The sequence below is a fragment of the Bubalus bubalis genome, chromosome 21 (genome assembly GCF_019923935.1).
Source record: "Bubalus bubalis isolate 160015118507 breed Murrah chromosome 21, NDDB_SH_1, whole genome shotgun sequence".
NCBI lineage: Eukaryota > Metazoa > Chordata > Mammalia > Artiodactyla > Bovidae > Bubalus > Bubalus bubalis.
In genome coordinates, this window is record NC_059177.1 from 52,415,575 (window position 1) to 52,438,949 (window position 23,375).

Here is a 23,375-nt window from a genome sequence, read left to right on the forward strand (position 1 = left end):
TGACCACAGTAAGCCCTCAGGCAGCTTGGGGTGGCCTCATACAGGTCACTTCCCCCGCTGGTCAGCCTCTTTGAGAGGAGGGATGTGGTCTGACTCAGAGGCTCCTCAGCTGGGGCCATTCACTGGAATCGTGACCCCAGAGTGGGCCAGCTCTTGAAACATGCAGATTCCTGGGTCTTACCCTGCAAGATTCTGATTGAACGCGTGCCCTGGGCCTCTGGATGTAGTTCTTGTTGGACCGGGTGCTCCCTGAGGTCTTTGCAGGCCTAGAGTTGGTGGCTTTGTTACTTTTCTCATTCGGTAATGGACGTGGTCAGCCTTCGGTGGCTCCTGTGCGAAAAGCACTCCCAAGCCTTGAGGCTGTTTATTTGAAAGAGTTTTGGGGGCGTGGTGCAATCAGACACCTCTGTTTAAATGCTGACCTGTCTTTTATTAGCTGCAAACTGTTGAGTAAGCTCCCTAGCTGTTCTGAACCTCGTCGGCGTTGTCTGGATGGGATGATAATGCCTGACCCCAGGGGTGGCTGTGGGGGCCAGAGGCCCCGTGTGCATGGATGAAGCGTGGGCAGCTGTGTGAGCACAGCCTGGCACCGTGCGGCTGGCAGGGGCTGTCCCTCCAGACATACCCAGGGGGCAGCTGCCATCTGCCAGCCTTTTTGACCCATTCCTGGCTTGTTTTTCCCGTGGCCTCAACCAGTGACCGCTGCCCTTTCCTTTCTGGCCCTTCCCGAATGTTCTTTATGAATACCCCCATCACATTGTTGCCCCCTGCCTGTCCTCGACTACTCGCTGGTTTCACGCTGCTTGTGGATGAAGTCTGTAGCCCCCGGGGCAGGCCTTTCCCTGCCGGTTCCTCCTCCAAGGGCACCGTGGGGGTCTCTGCCCACCCCTCGGACACAGGGCCTAGCCTCACACGCCCACTATTTCCAGTAACTCTGGCACTCCCTGCGCTGCCCTGCCTGCTCTGCTTTGACTGACTGTCCCTCCAGGTCAGCTTGAATTTCATCTTCCGCCCAGCTGTTAGTCACCCCACATTCCCATGGCTCTGCGGGAACTCTCCATTCACCTGTCTGCTTCCTCTTTCACCTGCCCCTCAGCTCCCTGAGGGCAGCAAGTCATGTCTTAGTCACCTCTGCCAGGTTACAGGACTCAGGGCACTACATAAACATCAGAACGACAAATTGAAGCAGTTCAATGGGCTCATGATCTGGGAGTTGGCTCGGCTGAGATTTTCCCGGAAGAAAAGCAGGAGTTTGGGAGGAGTTCAGGGGAGAAGGCGATGGCACCCGACTCCAGTACTCTTGCCTGGAAAATCCCATGGGCGGAGGAGCCTGGTAGGCTGCAGTCCATGGGGTCAGGAAGAGTCTGACACGGCTGAGCGACTTCCCTTTCACTTTTCACTTTCATGCATTGGAGAAGGAAATGGCAACCCACTCCAGTGTTCTTGCCTGGAGAATCCCAGGGACGGGGGAACCTGGTGGGCTGCCGTCTCTGGGGTCACACAGAGTCGGACATGACTGAAGCGACTTAGCAGCAGCAGCAGGGGCTTATTTAAAAGTCTGCGGGCGGCAGCCATGCCAGCAAGATCAACCTCACGGTGTGTGAAGTCTAGTGAGTCTGTTGCTCAGGCATGGAGTGGGCTTGCTTTGACTGCTGTGCGCATGAAGAGCTGCTCGTTTTAGGGGGTCACAGGCTTGTAAAAAGCCAGCCACGTGACATTGGTAACAGGAGCCCTGATGTTGTCCTGTTGGTGGCCGTTGGGAGAACCATTTGGGGGCACCACCGTTGGTGTGAACGGGCATGTGTGCTTAGGTGTCTGGGGGAGGTGGGACAGTGTCATTTCAGGGGCCACTCCCGGTTTTCAGGCCCTGTTTCCATGGAATCCAGGATGGTGAACACACAGGAGATAGGCACCCTTGGGCCTCCGTCCAGGACTCCGCTTCAGAGCCCCACCCACCAGCCAGAGTTCAAGTGCAGACGCTGTTTGTTCTCCAGCCTGGCAGACCTGGAGAGGGTCAGACACCATAGGGTTCCGGGGGGCTGTTCCATTCCCAACAGCTGATCGGCTGGGCCTGGTGACTCTGACTGTCCCCTGTGGCCAGTCCCCCAGAGCTGCATGTGGCTGTCCCATCCCCGGGCAGGGGGCCTTCGGGGACCTTAACATTTGCCATTGGGATTCGCTTGCTCTGGCTTTAGCTGTGAGCCTCGCACTGTGAGGAAGTCCCGGGGGCTATGAGTTCTGCTTTGTGGCGGGGGAGGCGTTTTCCCCCTCCCTCCAAAAAAGGGAAATGGTGGGGCCAGGGAGGGGAGGGGGGTGACCTCATGGATCACCACCTGTTAACTTCGTAACTGAAATCTTCAGGCTGATTATTCACAGGGAGACGTTAGGCCTGATTGGAGGCGCTCGGCCTGCAGCCTGGCTGCTGGTTGGACCGCCGGGCCCCGTCCCTAGGCGCTTAGGGCCCCTGGTATGTGCAGGCCTCCATCTGCCCTCCTCTCTCCCCGGCAGTGCTGGGGGGTTTTGTTTTTGTTTTCAGCTTGAGAAAGGTCATTAAACCCTGATCAGGCTGGGTCGGGCCTGAGGGCTACCTATGGTTCCCTGCTGGCCCGCTGGGGCAGGTGAAGGTCAGGAGAGTCCAGGGTGAGAGCACAGGCCAGACAGGGAGCTGCAGGCAGCCGGGCTCCTCCGGTTGCTTATGTCTTTAAGTCATTTCGTAAGTCATTTGACAACAGTAGGAAAGGAAACGGAGGAAGCACTGCCCACAGCCTTGTCGTGTGACCGTCCCGCGTCGGTGTCGCCATGGCTTCGCTCACGCTCACGTGTGTGGCTCCACGCCCCCCGCATCCTGTCCTGTCTCACGGTGATGCCCGCTAGGTCGCTACTCCAGTGACCGACTGGCGGGGGGCGCGAGCCGCTGGCCTGCCTCCCTGCGCCCGCAGGTCACAGCCTCCTCCGAGCCCCACTGCTCCGTATCACGAGAGACACAGTGGGGAGCACCTCTGTGTACATCACCGTTCCGTCTCCCGTGGTGCTTTCCTGGGACGGGAGTTCCTGGCCCAGGAACGGCTGTACCTGGGACTCCTCGTGGTTTGCTTGTGTTTCCCAGAGATGACACCAGGAAGGGATGTCAGCCCTGTGATGTGAGGCGGAGTGACGTTAGATGCCAGTGAGACCCTCTGAGTGTTTGAGGTGGGCGGAAGGAGGGTCAGAGCCGAGGTTCTGTGGAGACCCCGAGGCTGAAGGCCCACCCTCCCCTTGGGGCGCCGGCAAGCCCGAGCAGCAGGACTCCGGGCGAGTTACTTCACAGCAACATCCCCGGGCCTCCAACTTTCTTATCTGTGAGAGGAGAAAGCAGTGCTGACCGTACTATGTTTTTATGCTGATGAAGTAAATAATGTTATCTCCATTCATTGAATAGTCAGTTGCCTGGCATCCTGTTATGACTGCTAGGAGATACAGTAGAACAGAGGTGAAGAACAGCTGGGTCCCGCCCTCCCCAGAGCTCACCTGCTATTGGGAAGCCTTCTAATGTTGTGTGGAACCTTGTTATATTCGATCCTTCCCACTCTCTTAGGAAGTGGGCACGGTTGGGATTTATTTGCCCTCATTCTCCAGGAAAGAAGAGGTGCAGATAATTGACAGAGGGGGAGGGTAGGACAGACAGCTAAGGGGTGAACAAGCAGATGTGTTGGTAGAAGGAACCATGTATGTAGCAGCAAGGAACCGGCTTCCAGTTGTCTGTCTGTCTCAAACTGACGGAAAGACCTTGGGGTCTGACATGCACAGAGACCTGTGTTAGGTGTCACCAGGCCTCAGACCCTGCATCCTTGGAGGCAAGGATAGTGATGCCTGGTGCGTGAGTGCAGTTTGGCGGCCCAGACCACGTGGGGAGGAGAGCCTTGTCTGTCAGGGGGTGAATTAACATGTGCATCCTACCCCCCACCCCAGGTTGCCCATTCATTCGTTCTCCATTGTCACCTGCTGCCATGTGTCAGGTGCTGGGGAACAGTGATGGGCAAGCCTTTTGTAGCTTAATCTAGGAAGACAGATGACAAACAAAATCTCAAATAGGCAAATCAAGGTAAAATTAAATGTCTGGGACAGTTATCACTTGATGGCCTTCCTGGGAAGAACGCCCTTCTGCTAAAAAGGGGTGTAACCTTCAGCCTGCCCACAGCCGGGGGAGACAGTGCCGCAACCTACCAACTGTCTTCCAGCTGCCGTGGAGCTCTGTGGTGGATGCAGAAAGAGGTTTCTGTAGGGAAGCCTCACAAATGTGGTGTCTGCTCTCCCAGCCTGGGGCCCCTGAGGGAATCAGACAGGCCATTCTTCATTTGAGTCTCAATTTTCAAAATGAACAGTTGGTCACTTACAGAAACTTGGCAGAAAATAAAGAAGCACTATCAGCAAAGGATACCAAGGGCGCAGGGAAGTGGGTGGTGGCGGGGAAAGGAGAGGATACGCCTGGTTCTCCAGGCCCCGCCGCTGATGGAGGGCAGGGCTCAGGACATCCCAGGATGCCAGCGGTTCTCTCCCACACTGGGTATCTTGTAGCGTTCTGCCCCAGATGGCGGATCCCGAGTTAGTGTCTTTAATCCTCAAACACCCTGGGACAGAGCACCAGCCCCACTTTAACAGAGTGGGGAGAGCCTCTAGCGGAGGCTCGGAGAGGTCCTTTAGGTGCCCATGGTCTCACCACCAGTAAGCGATGGAGAGGGATTTTCCGACCGCTGGTCTGTCCAGCCCTGCTGCCCGGCTTCCTGCGGACCACAGTGCATCCAGCCGCCGGGGGGCCGGGCAGGAGCTGGGAGCCTTGCCTCCCTGCGCAGGGGAACTGGTCCAGGCTGGCTGTGTGTGAAGGAAAGGAGGGGTTCGTCTTTGCTCTGCCCTCAGTGTTACGTCCCAGTGGCTTTCCTGCAGGGGCCGTGGGAGGGTCCTTGTTAACCCTCTGCACACTCAGGGTGCTCGTCCCCTCTGCTGCCCTCCTCCCAGCCCCAATTTCACTCAGCCTTTAAAGTGCAAGAAAAGTGGGGGACTTCCCTGATGGGCTAGTGGTTGAGATTCCACACTTACACTGCAGGGGACACGGGTTCGATCCCTGGTTCAGGAACTAAGATCCCAAATGCCACAGGGCCCCCCAAAAAAAAGAAAACAAGAGAGAAAGGTGGTATTTCCTTTGGCAAGCCTCCTCAGATACCTCAGGTGCCACCCAAAGAAGCCCCTGTGACCTTTCCTTTCCTCCTCTGGGCCACCGCCCCGCTGAGAATCTGAAGCACTGTGGATTCTTCCTCTGGAAAAACGAGCCTTTGCACAGCGGGCCTGTATGTGTGTCTGATCATGAGATCCTGCCCGTGGACCCAGGCTGAGTGCCCACATTGGTCTGTGAACAGCCGGTACCTACTGGTTCTTTTTTTTCCTTCTTGGCACCCAGTGTGGAGTGCCTAGCAGAAGGGAGCCAGTCAGTATTTCTTGACTGGTAGACTGCTGGACAAAGGTCTGTATAGTCAAGGCTATGGTCTTCTCAGTTGTGAGAGGTGGACCGTAAAGAAGGCAGAACACCAAAGAATTGATGCCTTTGAACTGTGGGGCTGGAAGAGGCTCCTAAAAGTCCCTTAGACAGCGCAGAGATCAAACCAGTCAATCCTAAAGGAAATCAGTCCTGAATATTCACTGGAAGGACTAATGCTGAAGCTGACGCTCCAGTATTTTGGTCATCTGATGCGAACAGATAACTCATTAGAAAAGTCCCTGATGCTGGGAAAGATTGAGGGTAGAAGAAGAGGGTGTCAGAGGGTGAGAAGGCTGGACGGCGTCCCCGATACAATGAACATCAACTTGGGCAAACTCCGGGAGATGGTGATGGACAGGGAGGCCTGGCGCGCTGCAGCCCATGGGGTCACAGAGAGCTGGACACGGCTGGGCGACTAAACCACAACAACAGACTGCTGGAGGACATGCCGCCTCCTTTGAGCGTGACTAGTTCCCCGTTTGCACTTGTGACCAGAATAGGACCAGACTTGGCTTGGGGCCACCTCCCCATGCTTCTCTGCCACATGCAGGACGCCAGCGGTCGTCCAGGGCAAGGCTGTGCGCTGGAACCTCGGCCTGTGTCTGCGCCGACCATTGTCAGAGTCCAGGCATCGGGCCTCAACCCTGGACAGCCTGAAAGCCGCCGCACCCTTTCTCTTTGTCCCCTCAGCCCTGGCACCGTTTTTGTCTCAGGCGCCTTCATTCTCCCCCTGGTCAGGACCTCAGTCGTCTCTGACTCCTCCCGCTTCAGGCACCCCCTTGTTCTGTCTCCCCCCCACCCCACCCGCTCTGGCCCTGACCTAGTTCCGGGCTCTTATCGGCAGCCTTATCTCCCGCTCCCTTTCTGTCCTCCCAGCCCTCCGCTCCCCGTAGCTTTGTTCTCTCCGCTCACAAGCCTTTAGAGAATGTCCGCACCCTTAAAAGCTTGGGCGGCTCTGGGGCCGTTAGTCCCCACCCTCCCCTGCTGACCTCTGATTCCTGGTGGAGCCCTGAACCAAGGGGAACAGGAGATCTGTCCCCCCTATGCCCGTTGTCTGACACGCCTTCTGACATGTTTGTGAAGCAGACATTTTAATGCTCTGGGGACTGCAGAGAATGGCTGGTGGAGACAGTGCAAGTGAACAGTCCTCATAACCTCCGCAGGTGCCAGCAGTCTGGGCCTGTGGCTTCTCCGCAGCTCTTCCCTTCCTGCCCTCAGGGTCTGCTGACTTGCCACCCAAGCTGCAGGCCTTCCTCTTTCTTCCCTGATCTTTTCTTTTTTATAACAGGGCCATGATGTTGGTGTGATCATCACACTTCATAGATGAGAAAATCCAGACCAGAGAGGTTGAATGACTTGCCCAAGGTCACACAGCAAGGTGAAATCAAAGCCATGAGGTGTGCCTTCTGTAGGCGGTGTCAGGCCCAAGGGTAAGACAAGCATCTGCCTTCAGGGATCTCCCTGTCTCCTGGGCAGACAGTGGGCACACAGGCCAGGTGGTCCTAGCAGCAGGCTGAGTGCCAGGGCCCAGAGTCAGGGCCCCTACAGCCCACGAATATCACTGCCCACGAAACTCGGACCCTCCTGCCCACTCCGTTCCCCATCTCTGGGCAGTAGAGGGCTGTGCAGCGTCTATGTCCAGGCATGGTGGCTCTTATCACTGGCTCCGCAGGATGAGTCAGACTCTGGGTGACTGCCCTACCCTCAAGTGCCCTTGGCACACAGCTCCTGCTGCAGCTGCCCCTGACAGGAAGTCCCTGTGCCTTCCCCCAGGGTGCCCTGGCTCTGAAGATGTGTGGCAGGGTGGTGCAGTGGAACATGCCACATTCACCCTCCACGTTGTCAGTCCCCTTCTGCTCCCCAATCCTGGCATCTGGGCCCGTCTCTCTGTGACTTTTCCCCACCCTGGGCCAAGTCGGGGCTGGAACGGCTCAAACCTGGGCCCCTTTCCCCTCTTCCTAGGGGACTAAGGTTTGCGCCTATTTTCTTTCTCTCTTTTAAATTTATCTGCACCACATGCCATATGGGATTTTAGTCCCTCAATCAGGGATGGCCCCCAAATTAAGAACAACCCCCCCAAAGCACCAAGTCTGAACGTATCCCCAAATTGATAAATCTCTAGCTGGTCTAATAAGGAAAGAGAAAAAAATGCAAATTATCAGTATCAGTGGATATCACCACAGATCCTGCAGACATTAAAAGGATAATAAGAGGATATTATAAGTGACTTTGGCCAGTAATTTCAGTATAAATGGAAATTTCCTTGATAGACACTATATAATAAGATTGACTCAAGAAGAAAGAGGAAATCTAATGAGCCTCTTACCTAAAACCTCACAAAGGAAAACTTCAGGCCAAGATGAATTCTTATCATATGTGTAAAGAAAAAATAACACAAATCTTGCACAACACTAATTTTATTTGTAAAAGTGTTGTTCCTGGCGAAAGGATTTCAAGCGTTATGAAACAGGTTAGTCAGGCTCCGTTTGGGGCAGGGCTGTTTTTGAGAACCCCTGAAGTCCTGCCTCCGCGGCACCTTCCTCCTGTGGGCTCTGAGGAGGGTGAGAGCAGGGATGGGGCTCTCGTGTGGAAACCTGGGCTGGGGTCAGAAATGTGGGGCATCTCCAGGAACGGACTGGTGGGCTGTGGGGAGGACCCCGGACCAGGCCAGGACTTCCCTGCCCTGAGCCACTGGTGTTTTAAGAATTTGGCTCTTCTGGAGTTGGTGAGGAGAGTTGAAGAGTTGGTGAAGTTGGCAAAGAGCTCATGAAGGTGATCTAGTCCCGGCTCTAGGCTATGCCTGGAGGGAGTCCAGGAGACATCCCCCCACTGAGAGGGACTTGAGGAAGGGAGCCAATGATGAGTAGAAATGACCACAGGCCTGTGTCCTGGGCCCAGAGGGGTGACAGAGCCCAGTCACCTCAGAAGGCGGCCTTGAGAAGGTGGCCTTTGAGCTGGTGTCTAGACTGGCCAGAGGGTGGGCCGTCTTTGGGGTTATCAGAATGGACAGGACTTGAGACGAAGGGTCCAGTGTGTGGATGAGGCCAGTGCGGACAGGCTACGGGGAGTGGGCTGGGCCTGGGGAGGCTGCGAGGGGGATGCTGTAGTCCGGAGCTTGTCCGGAGGGTGTGGGGACCAATGAGAGCTTTCAGAAGAGCACACGCTCCATCCATGTGGATGGACAAGGTTCAGAGAGAGGTAGGGGAGGGGGATTAGAAAGACAAGGAGGAAACGCAGCAGGCCGCGGTGTTCTCCAAAGCGGAGGGGATGTAGCTGTGGGCTTGGCTGCGGTGGGGACCATGGGCGCAGGGTAGAACATGGGGTTGGAAGGAGGGGAAAGGGTGGGGTTTGGGGAAGGTGTGTGTTGGAGGGGCTAGGCGGTGAGTTGGATTTAAGGGTCTGGGGGGCGGTGAGGAGTCTCCAGATCCCCTGGGATGCCGTGCACCCTGGGCCGTCTGCCTGCACACCCTTGGGTGTCCTCCAGGGCGTGGACGTTGGCCCAGCTGGCTGTGACTGGTCTGATCTCACAAGGCCAGGTCTGATCTGCGGGGGGAGCATGGCAGAAGTGACCGAGGCCAGAGCTGTTTTTAGAAAGTGAGTGCCTCTCCCATCTCCTTGGCAGGATTGCAGGGCTGGGTTCAGGAAGACCTTGACCCAGACCCGCAGCCAGCGCTGACACGTTCTGTGACCCCAAGCCAGTCTTTCCTTTCCCTAAGGGCCATTTGTCAGCTTCCCCCATGGGTTGAACTGAGGGCTTAAAAGACGGCAGTCCCGAATCCTTCAGATCTGAGGGTCTTCAAGAGTCTCTCGGGCTGGGTGGACCATGAGGCTGGTCAGTGCCTCCTATCACCCTGCCTAGCAGTGTGAGCGTTGTGAGCCAGGCCAGGGTCTCCCCCAAGCCACACCCTTCTCATGGACGCTCACCGTGCTACCCGAGTTGCCTTGAATGGCCACTGCAGCGCACCTTCGTGTGGCCTGCTCACTTGTTCACCCGCTCCCAGCCCCCACACACACATGGGTACCATTCCTGAGCCCCTGCTCTCACATGGACCCTGCCCTCCCGACTACAGGGGGCTTCCCTGACCTCCGCAGCCCGCACCACTGCCGCAGCCGCCCACCAGACTGCGGGGCGTTTTCTGTAAATGTCATTTAAGATCGTTGGGTGTTTTCTCACTTATTAATGAGTAACTTGGCCTTTGCCGAGACACTTGAGCATCTCCGGGACCCCGGGAGGGTGGTGACAGACACGCTGCTGAGTTTGTTCTTGCTCAGGGCTGGGAAACAGGCATGGGATTTGCAAAGGACTGGCTCCCAAAGGCTGTTCCCGCAGCCCCCACCCTTTGCCCCGAGCTGGCCCAGGTTAGCAGAGCCCGCGGGTAAAGAGGTCTTGCCGGGGGCTTGCCCACCAGCCCCCTTGAGGGGCAAGCTGGGCCTTTGCTGTTCTCTCCTCTGTCCTTGCTGCCGGGTGTGTGTATCATCACCTTGTCCCCTGAGGCAGGCCCCCTGGCCATCTGGGAGTCCATTGGCTGCAACTAGGAAGGAGTTTGAATGTCCTGGCTTCTGACTTGTGTGCGTGTGTTCTTCTTTCAGTTACGTCCGACTCTTTGCAGCCCTTTGGACTGTAAGCCGCCAGGTTCTGCTGCCTTGTGTAATCACTAGCATTTGTCAGGGAGGGGTGTCCGCAGGCGGGAAGCCACACGGGGAACCCTGACTTCTGTTTTAATTAAGAGTTTATACTCTGCTCTCCCATCTCTTTCACCATCACCAAATCTGCCTCTGCCTCTGCACCTCCCTTCCCAGCCTCGTCAGCAGGCTTCTGGGAAAGGCCTCTGGTCCTTCCGCCTGTAGTTCCCACAGTCTCCTCTGGCTTCTGTTGCCTAAGAACCCTGGCCAGAGCCCTGTGTGACCGCCCCCCACCCCCCCCACCTTGACAACCTCACCTGTGTGTATGTGCTCCAACCACCTGTGTGTTCTTCAGACCACACCCGCTCTTTGCTCAAGCTTGTTCCCCTCTGGGAATGCCCTTCCTGCTCCTATCTCCCCATCCTATGACACCTGCATCCTGCCCACCCCTCAGTAGGAAGGTAGGAAGCCCCCCCACCCACCCACCCCACAAACCCATGTTGACCTCACTCAGGTAGCTGCTGTCATTCATTCCTGCCGCCTCCTCCCCAGGAGACTGAGCCACCCGGGTTGAGAGCCAGGTCAGCATCTTGCCCTGTTCACATCGCAGAAACCTTTCTCTGGGCCAGACCTCCCAGCCGGGGTTGGTGGCACAGTCTGGTTGCTCCCAGGGTCTCCACGACAAACACTGGCAGGAAGTGACTCATAATGTGAGTGCCACCCTCGGGGAGGCCGTGTCAGTAGCATAAACAAACCTCTAGGAGAGGTGACACGAGCAGCTGTTTTACTTAGACTTTATATGTTCTTATCTCCCTGGCAGCAGGTTCCCCGTGGCAGGGGCTTCCGATCGTCTCCTCGGAACATGCTCCAGAGAGTCAAAGGCAGGTCATGGCTGGTAATCAGGGGCACAGGGACTCCCTCTGGAGGGCCAGCCCTGGTGTGCAGGCAGACCCCCGACAGGGCTGTGTCCCAGGGCCTCTCAGGACAGGCACTGGGGGCGGGGGCCCGCGTATGCGAGAGCATGCTCCGTGTTCACTTGTCTGCGGGCACGTCTGATCCAGCGGTCGTGGTCTCGTGGTAAGGAAGGAGTGGAAACAGCACGGGGTGACTTTCTGCCATGCCCTCGCCGTACCTGGAGAGCAAGCGTACTCCGTCGGGGTTGAGATGAACGTGGCTTCTCTAGACCTGCAGAGAGGCTGGGGAGGATGGTGGTGTCAGGGAAGGAAGTCCAGGTGTGCCAAGGAAGAGAAAAGAACCAGATTTAGGGATTTCCCTGGTGGTCCCGTGGCTGAGACTCCACTCTCCCAAGGCAGGGGGCCAGGTTCAACCCCCGATCAGAGAACTAGATCCTACATGCTGCAACCAAGAGTTCACATGCATGCCACGGCGAAGATGGAAGATCCCATGTGCTGCAACTAAGACTCGTCACAGCCAAATAAATATGTTGTGTTTTTTTTTTTTAAAAGAACCAGATTTAGAAGAAATTGTTCCCATATAAAGTTCAAACCAATTCCCTTCCCCTCTGCCCCGCCTTAATACATTGCAAGAATAAACTTGTACAAGCCTGGTCCTAACTTGAATGATACTTCTCCTGCAGCGAGCCAAATAGATATCTCTGGAGAAGCCTCTGGCCTGGAGGGGTTTCAGGAGGCCTGAGCTTTTGTCCTGCCCTGGCTCCTGGTGACTCGTCTTCACTCTGTCCCTCCCGACTCCTGAGGGTGGCTCCATCCAGACCCATGAGGGTGGCTGGTGGCCTGCCAGTGTGGGCCCTCCTCGACCCTGACCGGCATCATCTCTCAGCACCCATGACCTTCCAGCTCTTCCTGCGCATGCAATCTGAGGGCTCCCCAAGTCTGGGCCTGGGCTGGGGTCAGGGGCTTTAAATTCTGCTGGGGGAGCCGAGGGGTGGAAGGGCAGCTCCAGCACTGTGCCTGTCAGCTACATCAGGCGTGTGCTTGGCTGGAACCCCAGGCTGGTCCTTGCCAGGCCGTCCTGTTCTCTGTTAGTTGCCTGGTTGGTGTGGACTGGAAGGAGGGGTGTTCATCTGAGCAGTGGTTTCTCTCCCTTCCTTGCAGGACAAGGAAGATGGGGAGCCAAACACCAAGCAGCTCAGAGAAGGGGAGGAGGAAGGCGAGAAGCACAGGTAACGCCTCGCACTCAGCTCTCTTCCCGTACCTGTCGGTTTCCACATCGTCCCGGCATCGTCCCATCCACATCTTTTCTGTTGCTGCCTCTCCACCCCATGGCCACCTTGTTCAGACAGGATGGTCTTCCTATTGGAACCTTTTCTGCACCCTTGCCCTCATTGGCTATCTGACTCTCAGCCACCAACCATTTTTTTAGCCACCAGACCCCTCACATTATGTCTCCTCACTGTATTCTAAAATACTTGGGGTGACATGGTTCTACAGCAACCCCAGAATCAGGTCCAGACTCTCCCTGGTGTGTCAAGCTCTGCTTCAGCCATCAGCCTGGGTTCCTGCTCCCTGCTGTGCATTGAAGGGTTGCAGCAGGAGGGGGGCACTGGGCCGGCGACTTCCCGACGCCGCAGCCTGCCCTGGCCTCCTCCGCCAGGGTGAGTGGAACCCTGTCCGGGGGCCGGTGCCTCGTCTGCGCCTCTGTGTTCAGGCGCCGACCGCAGACGAGATGGGGCCTTTTCAAGCCCACAGGGGCGCATGTGTGTCTGTGCGGTGTGACTCCACAGTTTGCAAAGTGTGCTCACACCGTCCCCACGGAGGCCCTGGGGCTCTCGCCATCTCACTTGTTTTCAGAGATGGTGACAGCCCGGCGCTGAGGAGGCTGGTGATGCTCCACGCTGGTGCAGGGACCCTGGTCGCCCCAGCTCCGGGCTCTGTGGTTTCTCGTTGGGGCTCAGCGCCCCAGCACGTTGTGCAGCCCACACTGGTGACAGAGACGAAGGCCGGGTCATCGCTTTTATTTGCCAAGTGACCACAGGCTCGGGGGCTTGGCGGTGGGTGCCTGCAGTTTCCCCCTTTCTGTGGTAACTGCTGAGAGACCCTTTGGTTTCCTCTGGGTTTGTCCTCAGGTTTTTGATTGCTGGCTGGAGCCTGAGTCATGTCTCAGATTCGGTCGTCTACCCAGATACAGTGCAGGGTCGGGGTGGTGGCTGAGGAAATGGGAAAGTCCAGTAGGACTAGAGGCAGGCACCCCAGTACCTCACCCCTCACCAGCCTTGCTGGGGAGTCACCCACCTTCCTCTCCGCCCGTCCTCTGGCCCATCTGTCCACAGAGACCTTTTTGGAATCATGGCTGATTTAGTTCCTTTGGCTTTCCTTATAAATTTTAGAGTCAGCTTGTTAATATCTATTTTAAAAGCTTGCTGAAGGTGACAGAGTAAATCGTGACCGAGGGGGACAGTGGCGCGCTGTGGAAAGCGGGAGAGGAAGAGGGGGCTGTCTGGATGTGGTACCCTCCCTGTTATTTTAACCCAGTCCTTAGTGGCCCCGTCTGTGGGTATTTCAGAGGCGGTGGGAGGGGCACATTGTCTCATGTCAGTTCCTCTTAAAATTTCAGAATGTCGTCATCATCTAAGTGTATGTGTCTATTGTTGCCTACCTATTAAAAATAATGATAAGCTAATATAAATAAAAAGTTTGCTAGAGTTTCCATTTGTATTACATGGAATCTATAGCTCAGAATACCTTAAAAACATTTTTTTTTCTTACTCTCTTCAGGATAAATCCTGCCCCATTCCCCTACAACCAAATCCCCATGTAGTGAGAGTCAGTTCCCCAAAGGCCGACCAGGCTCTGTGTGAAGGAAAGACATGTTCCCACCCCCAGGAGGACCCCCGCTTCTCCTCTGGGCTGGGTCTTTCCTCTCCCAGCCCTCCTTCCCTCATGGCCCACCTCTAACACAGCCCCGCTGCCTGCCGCCTAGAGGAGAGGTGATCCCACAGCCCTGGAAACCTGGCCTCAGAAAGGGACACTCATGTCAGTTGCTTGCGTTTTTCATAAGCCCTCAGTCACTTCCTCCTGATGGCAAGTCGGTTGGTGTGTGCCGTGGAGGTATGTCGAGGGTAGGGCTTGTGGCTGACAGTCATGGCCACCCGGCCAGGGGGGAGGGAACGGGTGGCGTTGCACACTCCGTTGGGCACGGGGCAGGGAAGCGTGTCCTGTTAAGTGTCTGAACAAGCCAGCCCCAAACCCTCAGCCCCCACAGCCCCTGGCTTAAGATCGTGGTCAGCACCCAGCCAGAGCAGTCACCGCTCGGGACGGCGGTTCACCCTGGGTGAGCGTCATGTACCGCAGACGGAACTAGGCCACTCACCTTCCTTCTTGGGGATGGAAAACCGGTTCTGCAACTTCCATGTGGAGAAAGGTCCCACCCCAGCTGAGGCCCGGCCCAGCTCTGGCCCAGTGCCCGAGCCCTTTAGGCTGGCCAGTGCCAGGCCTTCTCCCGTCTGCCAGTTGGGTCCCCAGGATGGTGGCGGTGCACCAGAGCGTCTCACAGACCGGTGACACGAGTTTGATTCAGCAGATGTTGCTCCACTGAGCAATGTGGCAATGTAGCAGTGCGGATCAGAGCGGCCCCCACCCACAGCCCCTGAGTCGCGTCACTCCCGCTCCAGCACTCGCTGGGGAGGCACATAGGAGGCTGTTTTCTGGCTGGCCTCAGCTGCTGGCCCGCCCTGCCACTTGGTGTGTGACAGGCACATCCCTGCCACGCTGTGGGCCACTTGCCACCTGCATGGGCAGTATTTCGAGAAGCCTCTGTAGGCTGTACATGTGTCTGCTGGGCTGTTCCTTCCCATCTGCCTTCAGGACAGTCTGCCTTCATCTCATCCTAACAGGCAGAGAGCACTCAGGGTTTGGGAGGGGGCTTCCAGGGCAGCAGTCGGACACCCCTGTGAGATTTGACCCCTGCTCTGCAGAGCACCACTCTGTTCGGGGTTGATGTCCACAGTCTATATCATCTACAGCCTCAAGAGAAATGAAATCCTTGATTTTCATGTGGAGGCCAGTGAAAGCATGAGCCTGCCCGTCCTGTCTCAGAAGCATCAGAGCTGGGCTTTGGGCCCAGGCTGGTGCCTCAGATGGTAAAGAATTTGCCTACAATGAGGGAGACTCGGGTTCGATCCCTGGGTTGGGAAGATCCCCCAAAGAAGGGAACAGCTACCCTCAGCATTCTCTGGAAAATCCCATGGACAGAGGAGCCTGGCGGGCTACAGTCCATGGGGTCGCAAAGAGTCGGACAAAACTAAGTGGCTTCCACTCTTTCACTTTCACAATGTTGGCAGAACGGGGCTCTTTTCACCCCCTCCCCTGAGCAGCTACTTCATTCTAAAATGGGGGTTACAAAAAATTTCTAAAAACATGACATTGGAGTAGCAGAACCAGCGTGTGCATCTAGTGGCCTTCAGAAGAGTGAATTCCGCACCCCCCCCCCTTTTTTTTTAAGTTGCAGAAGGAGGGAATTCAACCTTGGTCCTTTGTTAGAAAGGCTAGACCCTAGAGCAGCACCAACTGCCCCGTGAACTCTGTCCAGAGACTTTCGCCATTTGGCAGTAATCAGGGTGGGGCGGGAGGAGCAGTTAATTGGACATCAGTGTGGGTCAGTCTCCTCATTAGCTCTCAGCTGAGTGAATCAGGGCTTGAACCGCACTCCACAGAGCTCGACACACCCAGCAGGCCTCCTTGTTTACAAGTGTGGAAATCAGAGCTCAGGATGGGGTAGTCCTACAGAGACTGGGACCCAGGTGTTCTTGACCGCGTGACCAGCGCTCAGCTCTAGGGGAGGACAGGGAGCGGCGGGCAGCACAGCTGCTGGGGGCAGTGGTCGCTGAGCGGCCAGCCCACCAGCTGATGCCGCTCTTGCCTGTTGCCACTGGCCCCCGCGTCCCCCGCTGTGTCCCCCTCATGCCAGCCAAGGGGTGCTGGGGTGTGGGTGCTGTGATCTCAGGGCTCAGCTCCCACCGGCCACTCTTCTCTCCCCTCATCTTAGGGCCCTGGCCCCTGGAGCCGGTTTCTGAGAGTGGCAGGGTGTTTTTTCATTCTCACTAATCCCTGCAGGTTTCTTCCCATGCCCAGTTTCTCTTCCGCTTTTCTCCCCACCCTGTTATAAATGAAAGTCAGCATTAGCGATCCTGCCCCACTTTCCCCGCCGGTGCTTCAGTGACCTGGCATTTACCTCCTGGCCTGAGGCAGGCATTAGGGGATGGGGTTCAGGGCGGTGTCCCTGCTTCATAGAGAAGGCAGACCGTGGGAGTGGGCAGCAGGCTTCTTCCACACCAGCCCCGGCTGGTACAGCCCCAGGACATGGGGGTTTAGCCAAGCCCCAGGACTGCAGGTCATGGGGGCCCTGGCAGAAGGCAGGTGAGGCTCACAAAAGCCCCGAGTTGAGACCATGCCCCTTGCTGACTTGTGTAGCCACACACACCTTGTGGACTCCTTCACTTGAGCTTACCTGTGCCACAGCTGGAGAAATCAGCCACATTTCCCTGGCACGGACACAGGGTCCCCTAGATGAGAGACTGCAGGAGGCCTCCTGTTGGGGAAATGTTCCCAGGACTTCCGAGGGGCCAGCAGTGCAGAGAGGGCTCAGAAGAGCTTGTGGGGAAGAAGGACCCACATCTAGTCCCATCTGGCTGACAGGCTGGCGGGTGGGGGGCACTTCTGCCTCCCCCAGGGCATGGTGGGTCTGTCCCGGTGTCTCTGTCTTGCTTTTATTAAGCAGCAGCTCCCAGGACCTCTCTCTCTTTGCTGCCCTGTGGAGTTAGCTGAGGGCCCGGCCTATATGCGGGCTGCTGTATGTGGAGCTTGGCATTTGATGAGCTGCTGAGCCAGGGAGGCCTCCAGGGAGCACTTGGTACAGCCTGCCCTGCCCAAGGAGATGCAAGGAAAACAACCAACCACGGTGGGTGGCCAATCCCCGTGTGAGATTCTGGCTCCTCGTGGCTGCTCCCCCTTCATAGAGGTTGTGGGGTCCGCCCTGCTCGATTTTCAAGCCCTCGTGCAGGAGCGAGGTGTGTGAACTTATGGCTGCCCAGGCGGATCGTGGCTTTCCCGCCCTCGCACATTGCCATGCCTGTTCCCTCAGCCTTGGCTGGCCACTCCCAGCGCACCGCACCCTTGCCACATGTGTCTGAGGCTCCGGGGCACGAAGGCTGTGAGTGGGAGGCAAGCTTGGGGAACCAGTGGGTGACCGCTGGTTTCTCTTTTAGGAGTAACTCAGCCCAAGAGCTCTGGTCCTCGCTTGGAGTCATAGCTTGCCTTGTCTCCTGCTGCAGCCACTGCTGTGTGACCCTCTAAAACTGGTGCAAACTCTCTGGCCCTCAGTTCCCACAACTGTCAAGTGGAATATGCTGGAGAGACAAAGTGAGTGCTCTCCGCGTGCCCCTGGCCCCAGCTCTGTTCGAGAACCTCCAGTGCAGGTGGGGCTTTGGGAGAGCACACAGCCCAGCTGCTAACGGGAAGATGAGGGGCTGAGGCTCAGAGATGCTTCTATCCCCGTGCTGTCCGCCTGTCCCAGGTCGTCTGCAGAGAGAGCAAAGTCGGGAAGTGACCAGCTCCTGTGTCTCATCTCATGCCAGCCTGCAAGTGTAAGAGATGAACGAGACTGTGTCCAGCACGCACTTTACTTCCTCTGTGCTTGTCCTCGCTGCCCTTTAGGGAACTCAGGCTGCGGAACTACGTCCCAGAGGATGAGGACCTGAAGAAGAGGAGGGTGCCCCAGGCCAAGCCAGTCGCAGGTAGGTGGGCTCTGTGGCCCTATCGGCCGCCTCCTCCTTGGCAGGCATCACCCTCTCCTGGAGAATAACTGGCAGTGTCCGGGCTGGAAGCTGGGCCTCTGGGACCCTCCGTCACCATCACGGCAGATGGACAAATAGAAGCGGTCAGAGCACTGAAGCGGCCTGTCACGCCTGCTTCGCCCCGCTCACACCCTGCCTTGCAGGCCTTCCAGGGACTGCAAGGGAAGGTCCCTCAGAGGACTCTCTGAGCTGGGAGGTGGACATGGCCCTGGGCCCTTGGACGGCAGGAACAGGAGGAGGGGTCCTGTGGGCCCTTGGAGGGTCAGAGAGACCCTGAAGAGGGGCTGACTGTCCAGGTTCCTGGACAGCAGTGGGCAGGCAGACACCCGCCCAGCTCTGGGAGTGGCTGCACTGGGGTGCAGACGGTGGGGAGAGGTGTCCTCGCTGGTGGGCTGAGGGGCCTGGCCCAGTCACGCCTGGATGGGGAGCATCTGGCCAGCTGCGGCCTGTCCACAACCATCCACACGGAGGGTGCTGGGTGCTTCTTATGATGCAGATCCCTGACTCTGGCTTGGTTTTTATTCTTTGGTTTTTAATTTTAATAATAAGTACATTTATCCTATAAAAGAATAAAGTGTTAGCTACTCAGCCACACCCCGCCCCGCCCCTGCAGTCTGCTTCCCCATCTCCTTGGGCCCTGAGAGCACAAATCTAATCTTCCAGAGCTGCCTTGGCAAGGTCTTTGCCTCTAGGGAGTTAGGGGCTGAGGGGAGAGGCAGGGGCAAGAAAGCACAGACCCCCTGGCGACCTGCGGCTGCCGGCTGCCATTGGCCACATCGGGGAGTGGTGGCTGGTTTCCGACCGGCATCCGTTGGTGTCTTGCGCCCTCTAGTGGAAGAGAAGGTGAAGGAGCAGCTGGAGGCCGCCAAGCCAGAGCCGGTCATCGAGGAAGTGGTGAGTGCCGGGGGTGGCCCTGTCCTCTGCTGCTTCCGCGGGTCATTTTCTCCTCCCCACCCGCTCTTCTCACTCACCCTTCCTTCTTCTCACTTCTTTCTTTCCTTTCTACCTCCCTGCTTCCCCTCAGCCCTCTCCTCCCTCCCCCCTTTCCTCCCCTTTTCCTACCTCTGTCCCCCGTCTTCTCCTGAGCCCCTCCAGCGCTGACATGTGTCTGCTCCCTCCCAGGACCTGGCCAACCTTGCGCCCCGGAAGCCGGATTGGTGAGTGTTGCCCGTGTAGGACCAGTGCAGACTGACTGGATGTTCTTGGTGCCTGGCATGGGCTCGCAGCAGGAGGCAGGCAGTGGAGACAGACACCCCTGGGGTATAATTACAGTCTGACGTATGTGCTGAGAAGGATGTAAGTGGAGAATGAGGGACGTGGCAGGGCAGGACACCTGAGGGTGGGGAGTGGCTCAGGCAGAGGGGGTTCAGCAGTCCCCTCCAAAACGTCCCTTCCGAAAGGATGAGGGCCCACTGCGCCTCAGAGAGCTCCATCTGAACAAGGCTGACCCTCGTCCTCAGGGAGCCGTAGGGTGGAGGCAAGATGGCAGGAAAGGCAGATGTAGGCTTCTGCCCCACTTCCGCCACCAGCTAGCCTGTCCCCCTTCGATCCTGGTTCCCTCTTCTCTGAAATGGGAATCTTCACTGTCCTCGCGCCCCTGTGACTGGGCTGAGACAGAGGATGAGAGAGGGCCAGGTGTTCACCTTGGGCCAGAGGCACCGGTCCCCCACCCTTCTCGCTTGCAGTTCTGTGTCAAGTGGGCACCAGCTGAAGGTGTTCTAAGTAGACGAGACAAAGGATGGGGCGCATGTCCTCGGAAACCCCGAACCAGGGGGAAGAAGCTGTGTGTGCACTTGTGGAAGTTCCTGGGGGTGAGGGGAACTGGGGCCAGAGGAGGAGCAGGACCCCCCGCGGGCCGGGGCGCGTCACTCCCTGGCGGTGACCAACGGGAGCAGACCGGGAGGGGGCCCTGGGGGCCATCTGGCCTGCGTGCCTCAGCTTGGCCACCTGGGTTGGGCGGGCCGTGGTGCTAGCCGCTGTCTCCCTGGGGCTGCAAAGGGCGGCTGCTGCTGGGTTTTGGAGGATGCAGAAAGGGAGAGAAAGGAGGCACACCACCGTAGTTCCTAATGCCAGAGGGGCTGTCGGAGGTGAGGGAGCCCCAGGGCCGCACCAGGCCAGCCTTCAGCCTCCGCCTCCTCCCGCCTCCCTGCTCCAGGGACCTCAAGAGAGACGTAGCCAAGAAACTGGAGAAGCTGGAGAAGCGGACCCAGAGGGCCATCGCTGAGCTGATCCGTAAGTGCGGGGCCTGGCACGGCGGGGCCCCCTGCCCTCCGGGTGGTGGCGCAGGCGCGCGGCCCCACTCCACTCCTCCCATCTGCTCCCATCCAGGCGAGAGGCTGAAGGGCCAGGAGGAGAACCTGGCTTCTGCAGTGGCCACCACCGCCGCCACCGAGCCGGAGGCCTGTGACTCCGACTGAGCCGTGCCGTCCCCTCACCCGCTACCAGGCCTGTCTTACAGGAAGATGGTCTTGGGCCGGGGTGGGGGCTGGACTTGCCACCACCTCCAGTTTGCCTTCAGAACTGACTCCCTGCCTCAAGTCTGAACCCCACCCGTCCCACTGGGTGAGGTCAGCTCCTTGTCTCCTGAAGGGCCCCCTCCATGCTGAGTGGGGGCAGAGGCTACGATAGCCCTGTGGGCATGCTGTATCTGTGCTTGTTCTATGTATTTTGAACTTCTTTTTCTATCTGGAAATAGAAACACACTGACCCATGTGTGTGGCAGAAAACCGTCTGAATATTGCAGATGTTTTGAGTTTGGGCCCCAAGACAGGGCAGCTGCAGAGGTGATGCTTACTATGAGGAAGCCCTGTATTGGGCTCAGTGTGTTGAGGTTGGAGGGGTGGGGAGGGCCAGGCCTGACCTTCAGATGTCTAGGTCCTGGCCCAGTCCTTGGTTAGCGGTCATCATCTCAAAGCCCTCGGGTGACGGCTGTGGACCTCACAGTAATCTGTGGGACACCTTGGAGAGGTTCTCGCTGTGGTCCTCTGTAGAACCCCTGACAGTGAGAGAGAGAGAGAGAAGAGACTGGGCCCCTGACGGGTGTGCTGCATCCTGGCAAGCCTCAGCTCTGGGCTGCCACAAATTCCAGGTCCTGGCACTGTTCATTCACATCCACTCAGCCCCAGAAAGCCCTCTTCCCCCTTCACCCGTCAGAGCTGAACTCTGGTTTCCTCGGGACAGGGCCCCTGCATGGGGAAGACTGGCCCATTCTGCTCACCACTGGGGTATTATAGCCTGGATGTCGGGAGTGGCCTTGGACCCTGAGCCCTCAGGGTCCTGGCTTTAGGACCATGAGCCTCCCCTGTGGAGCTTAACGTCCAGAATGACCGGCTGACCACAAGGCTGACTCCAGGAACCTGTGACCATTTAGTTTCGTCTCCTCCAGGATCCTGAGTTTCCATCTGGATTACCCTTGAGCCTCCTGCCCCAGTCACGGGTCACATCCCAGTGTATTGCGCCCTCTGTGCTAGTTTTCAGGGACACAGCGGCCTGGCTCCGGTGGACGGTGCTGAGAAGTCGGGCGATGGAGGGCAATGAGCTTGCGCACAGACTGCCACACTCATACAATAAAGCAGACGCTTGAACGCACAGTGACGCAACTCCTCTAAGAAGGCAATTCTTAGGATGAGGGGCAGAAAGCCGCAGCTGTAGGTAAGGGCCGAAGTGGTAGGTGGCTAAGGCCAAGACGGATTCCCCCCATAATGAACGGGGATCAGACATGCCCCCCCAGGTGTCAGGGCTGGAGCCAGGCTCCCTCTGCATAGCCAGGGGTCTAGAGCTGTTTGCCTTCCTAGGCATAAAGGATGAAAAGATGCTCACACCTCCTGGGATTGCATTTGGAAGCAGGGTGTTTGTCTGTGGCAATGTAGGAGTCAGCCACCTCAAGTAGGCCCCCACTTGGCACCCTGTAGGTAGGGAGAAGGAAAAGCAGAAACTACCCATGAGGGGTACTCAGAAATGACAAAATGCATGAGAAAATCCAGCCAGTGCCATAAAGAATGGCCAGCAACCCAACAAGTGGGAGAATTTCTGCTGGAAGAAAGAAAACAGTAACATCCTCATGGGCTTTGAAATGAGCGTTTGTTTCATCACCAGAGAGATCAAAGAGGGACTGACTCCCCCCTCACAACTCAAGCACAGGGATTTGTTATAAGAACAACTGATGAGAAATCTTGAAAATAAAGAGTGTTTATTAAAATAAGAAACTCACTGAATGAGTTGAATGATAACTTATAGTCGAAGAAGGGATTAATAAATCAGAATTAAAGCTGAAGATCCAAAAGGTGGTAGAGAGAGAGAAATAAGGACTGTTTAGAGAAGCATCATGCACACGGAATGAGTGATCCAAAAGTGAAAGCAAGGGGCAGTTGTGACCAAGTCTTGGAAGTGGTATTCCTCCACAGTCTGTTTGTTGGAAACAAGTCACTCCATCCAGCCCACACTCAGAGGGAGAAGATGGAGATTACACCTCAAGGTGGAATCTTTAAGAATTTGAGGGTGTATTTTAAAACCAACACATACCTGGGCACAGTGTAAGAAACTGTCAGAACAAAAAGACCAAAAAACGATCTTGAAATTAGAGATTATATCATCTTGCAAAGAGCAAGCGCACAGCAGATGTCTCGACCACAGCCGGCGTGAACTGGAATGGTAACCTTCTAATATCAGTGTTGACAGACAAGGGTAATTGTTGAAAATTCTATACCTGACAAGAACATGCCTGACAAGTGCAAAATAGTTTTAGACAAAACCAGAGATTTTTGTCACCAGCAGACTAAACATCTGTTTTGAGGTAATGAAAATATTCCAAAATGGACTGTGGGGGTGGTTGTACGAGTCTGTGAATATGCTACAAGCCTTTGTATTGTGCCTTTAAATGGGTGAATTGTATGAGGTATGTATTATATCTCAATAAAGCTGGTTTTTTTTTTTAAATGAATGTCTTCAGACTGTAAAGCTGAAGATCCGTTTTTTTTAAATGCATGTCTTCAGACTGAAGGGCCACAATTCCAGGTGGAAGATCTGAGATATAAGGAGAACCTAAGAGAAAGAAAATATACATTTAAGTAGGCACTGACCTTATAAAACAAATAGGCATTGTGAAGTAAAAAAAGAGCTACTTAGAATACATAACAACCATGGTGTGTATGTCCCGAAGTGAGAGGTGACTGAATTCTAGCCATCAACCAAACTCACCCAGGAAGAGAGAAAAGACTCTAGTATACGGGCAGGCTGACATTTCTAGAATAAGCCTAAAAATAAACATAGAATGTGCTTCCTTCCAAAGAAATTGAGAAAAAAATAGAATGAGAAAAATTATCCAAAAGAAGGCAAAGAGAAAAAGAAGAGGCAAATAAATCCAAATATGTCATATATTATTATTAATGTATCTTACTGCTTAAAAAAAAAAAAAAAAAAAAAAAAAACAGAAAACCTCGGTCTGATGCTGTTTAAAAAGAAACCTAAAGCCAG

The 23,375-nt window shown here is 56.1% G+C and overlaps 1 protein-coding gene and 1 long non-coding RNA gene across 2 annotated transcripts in view; one reads left to right on the forward strand and one right to left on the reverse strand.

The window, feature by feature from the left end:
• CCDC12 (coiled-coil domain containing 12) overlaps positions 1 to 20,634 on the forward strand; it is a 36,338-nt gene extending 15,704 nt beyond the window's left edge. Inside the window, exons 2-7 of the mRNA XM_006065217.3 lie at positions 12,208 to 12,275; positions 17,764 to 17,843; positions 18,736 to 18,797; positions 19,026 to 19,060; positions 20,059 to 20,135; positions 20,232 to 20,634. Coding sequence (XP_006065279.1) covers positions 12,208 to 12,275; positions 17,764 to 17,843; positions 18,736 to 18,797; positions 19,026 to 19,060; positions 20,059 to 20,135; positions 20,232 to 20,320 — 411 coding nt within the window. The 3' untranslated portion in view covers positions 20,321 to 20,634. The remainder of the gene's footprint in view (positions 1 to 12,207; positions 12,276 to 17,763; positions 17,844 to 18,735; positions 18,798 to 19,025; positions 19,061 to 20,058; positions 20,136 to 20,231) is intronic.
• LOC112581136 lies at positions 10,903 to 14,603 on the reverse strand. The gene is made up of 2 exons (XR_003105584.2): positions 14,423 to 14,603; positions 10,903 to 11,328 (listed from the first exon to the last, which is right to left on the reverse strand). It is a non-coding gene; the product is annotated as an uncharacterized LOC112581136 (long non-coding RNA).
• Positions 20,635 to 23,375: the final 2,741 nt, after the last annotated feature.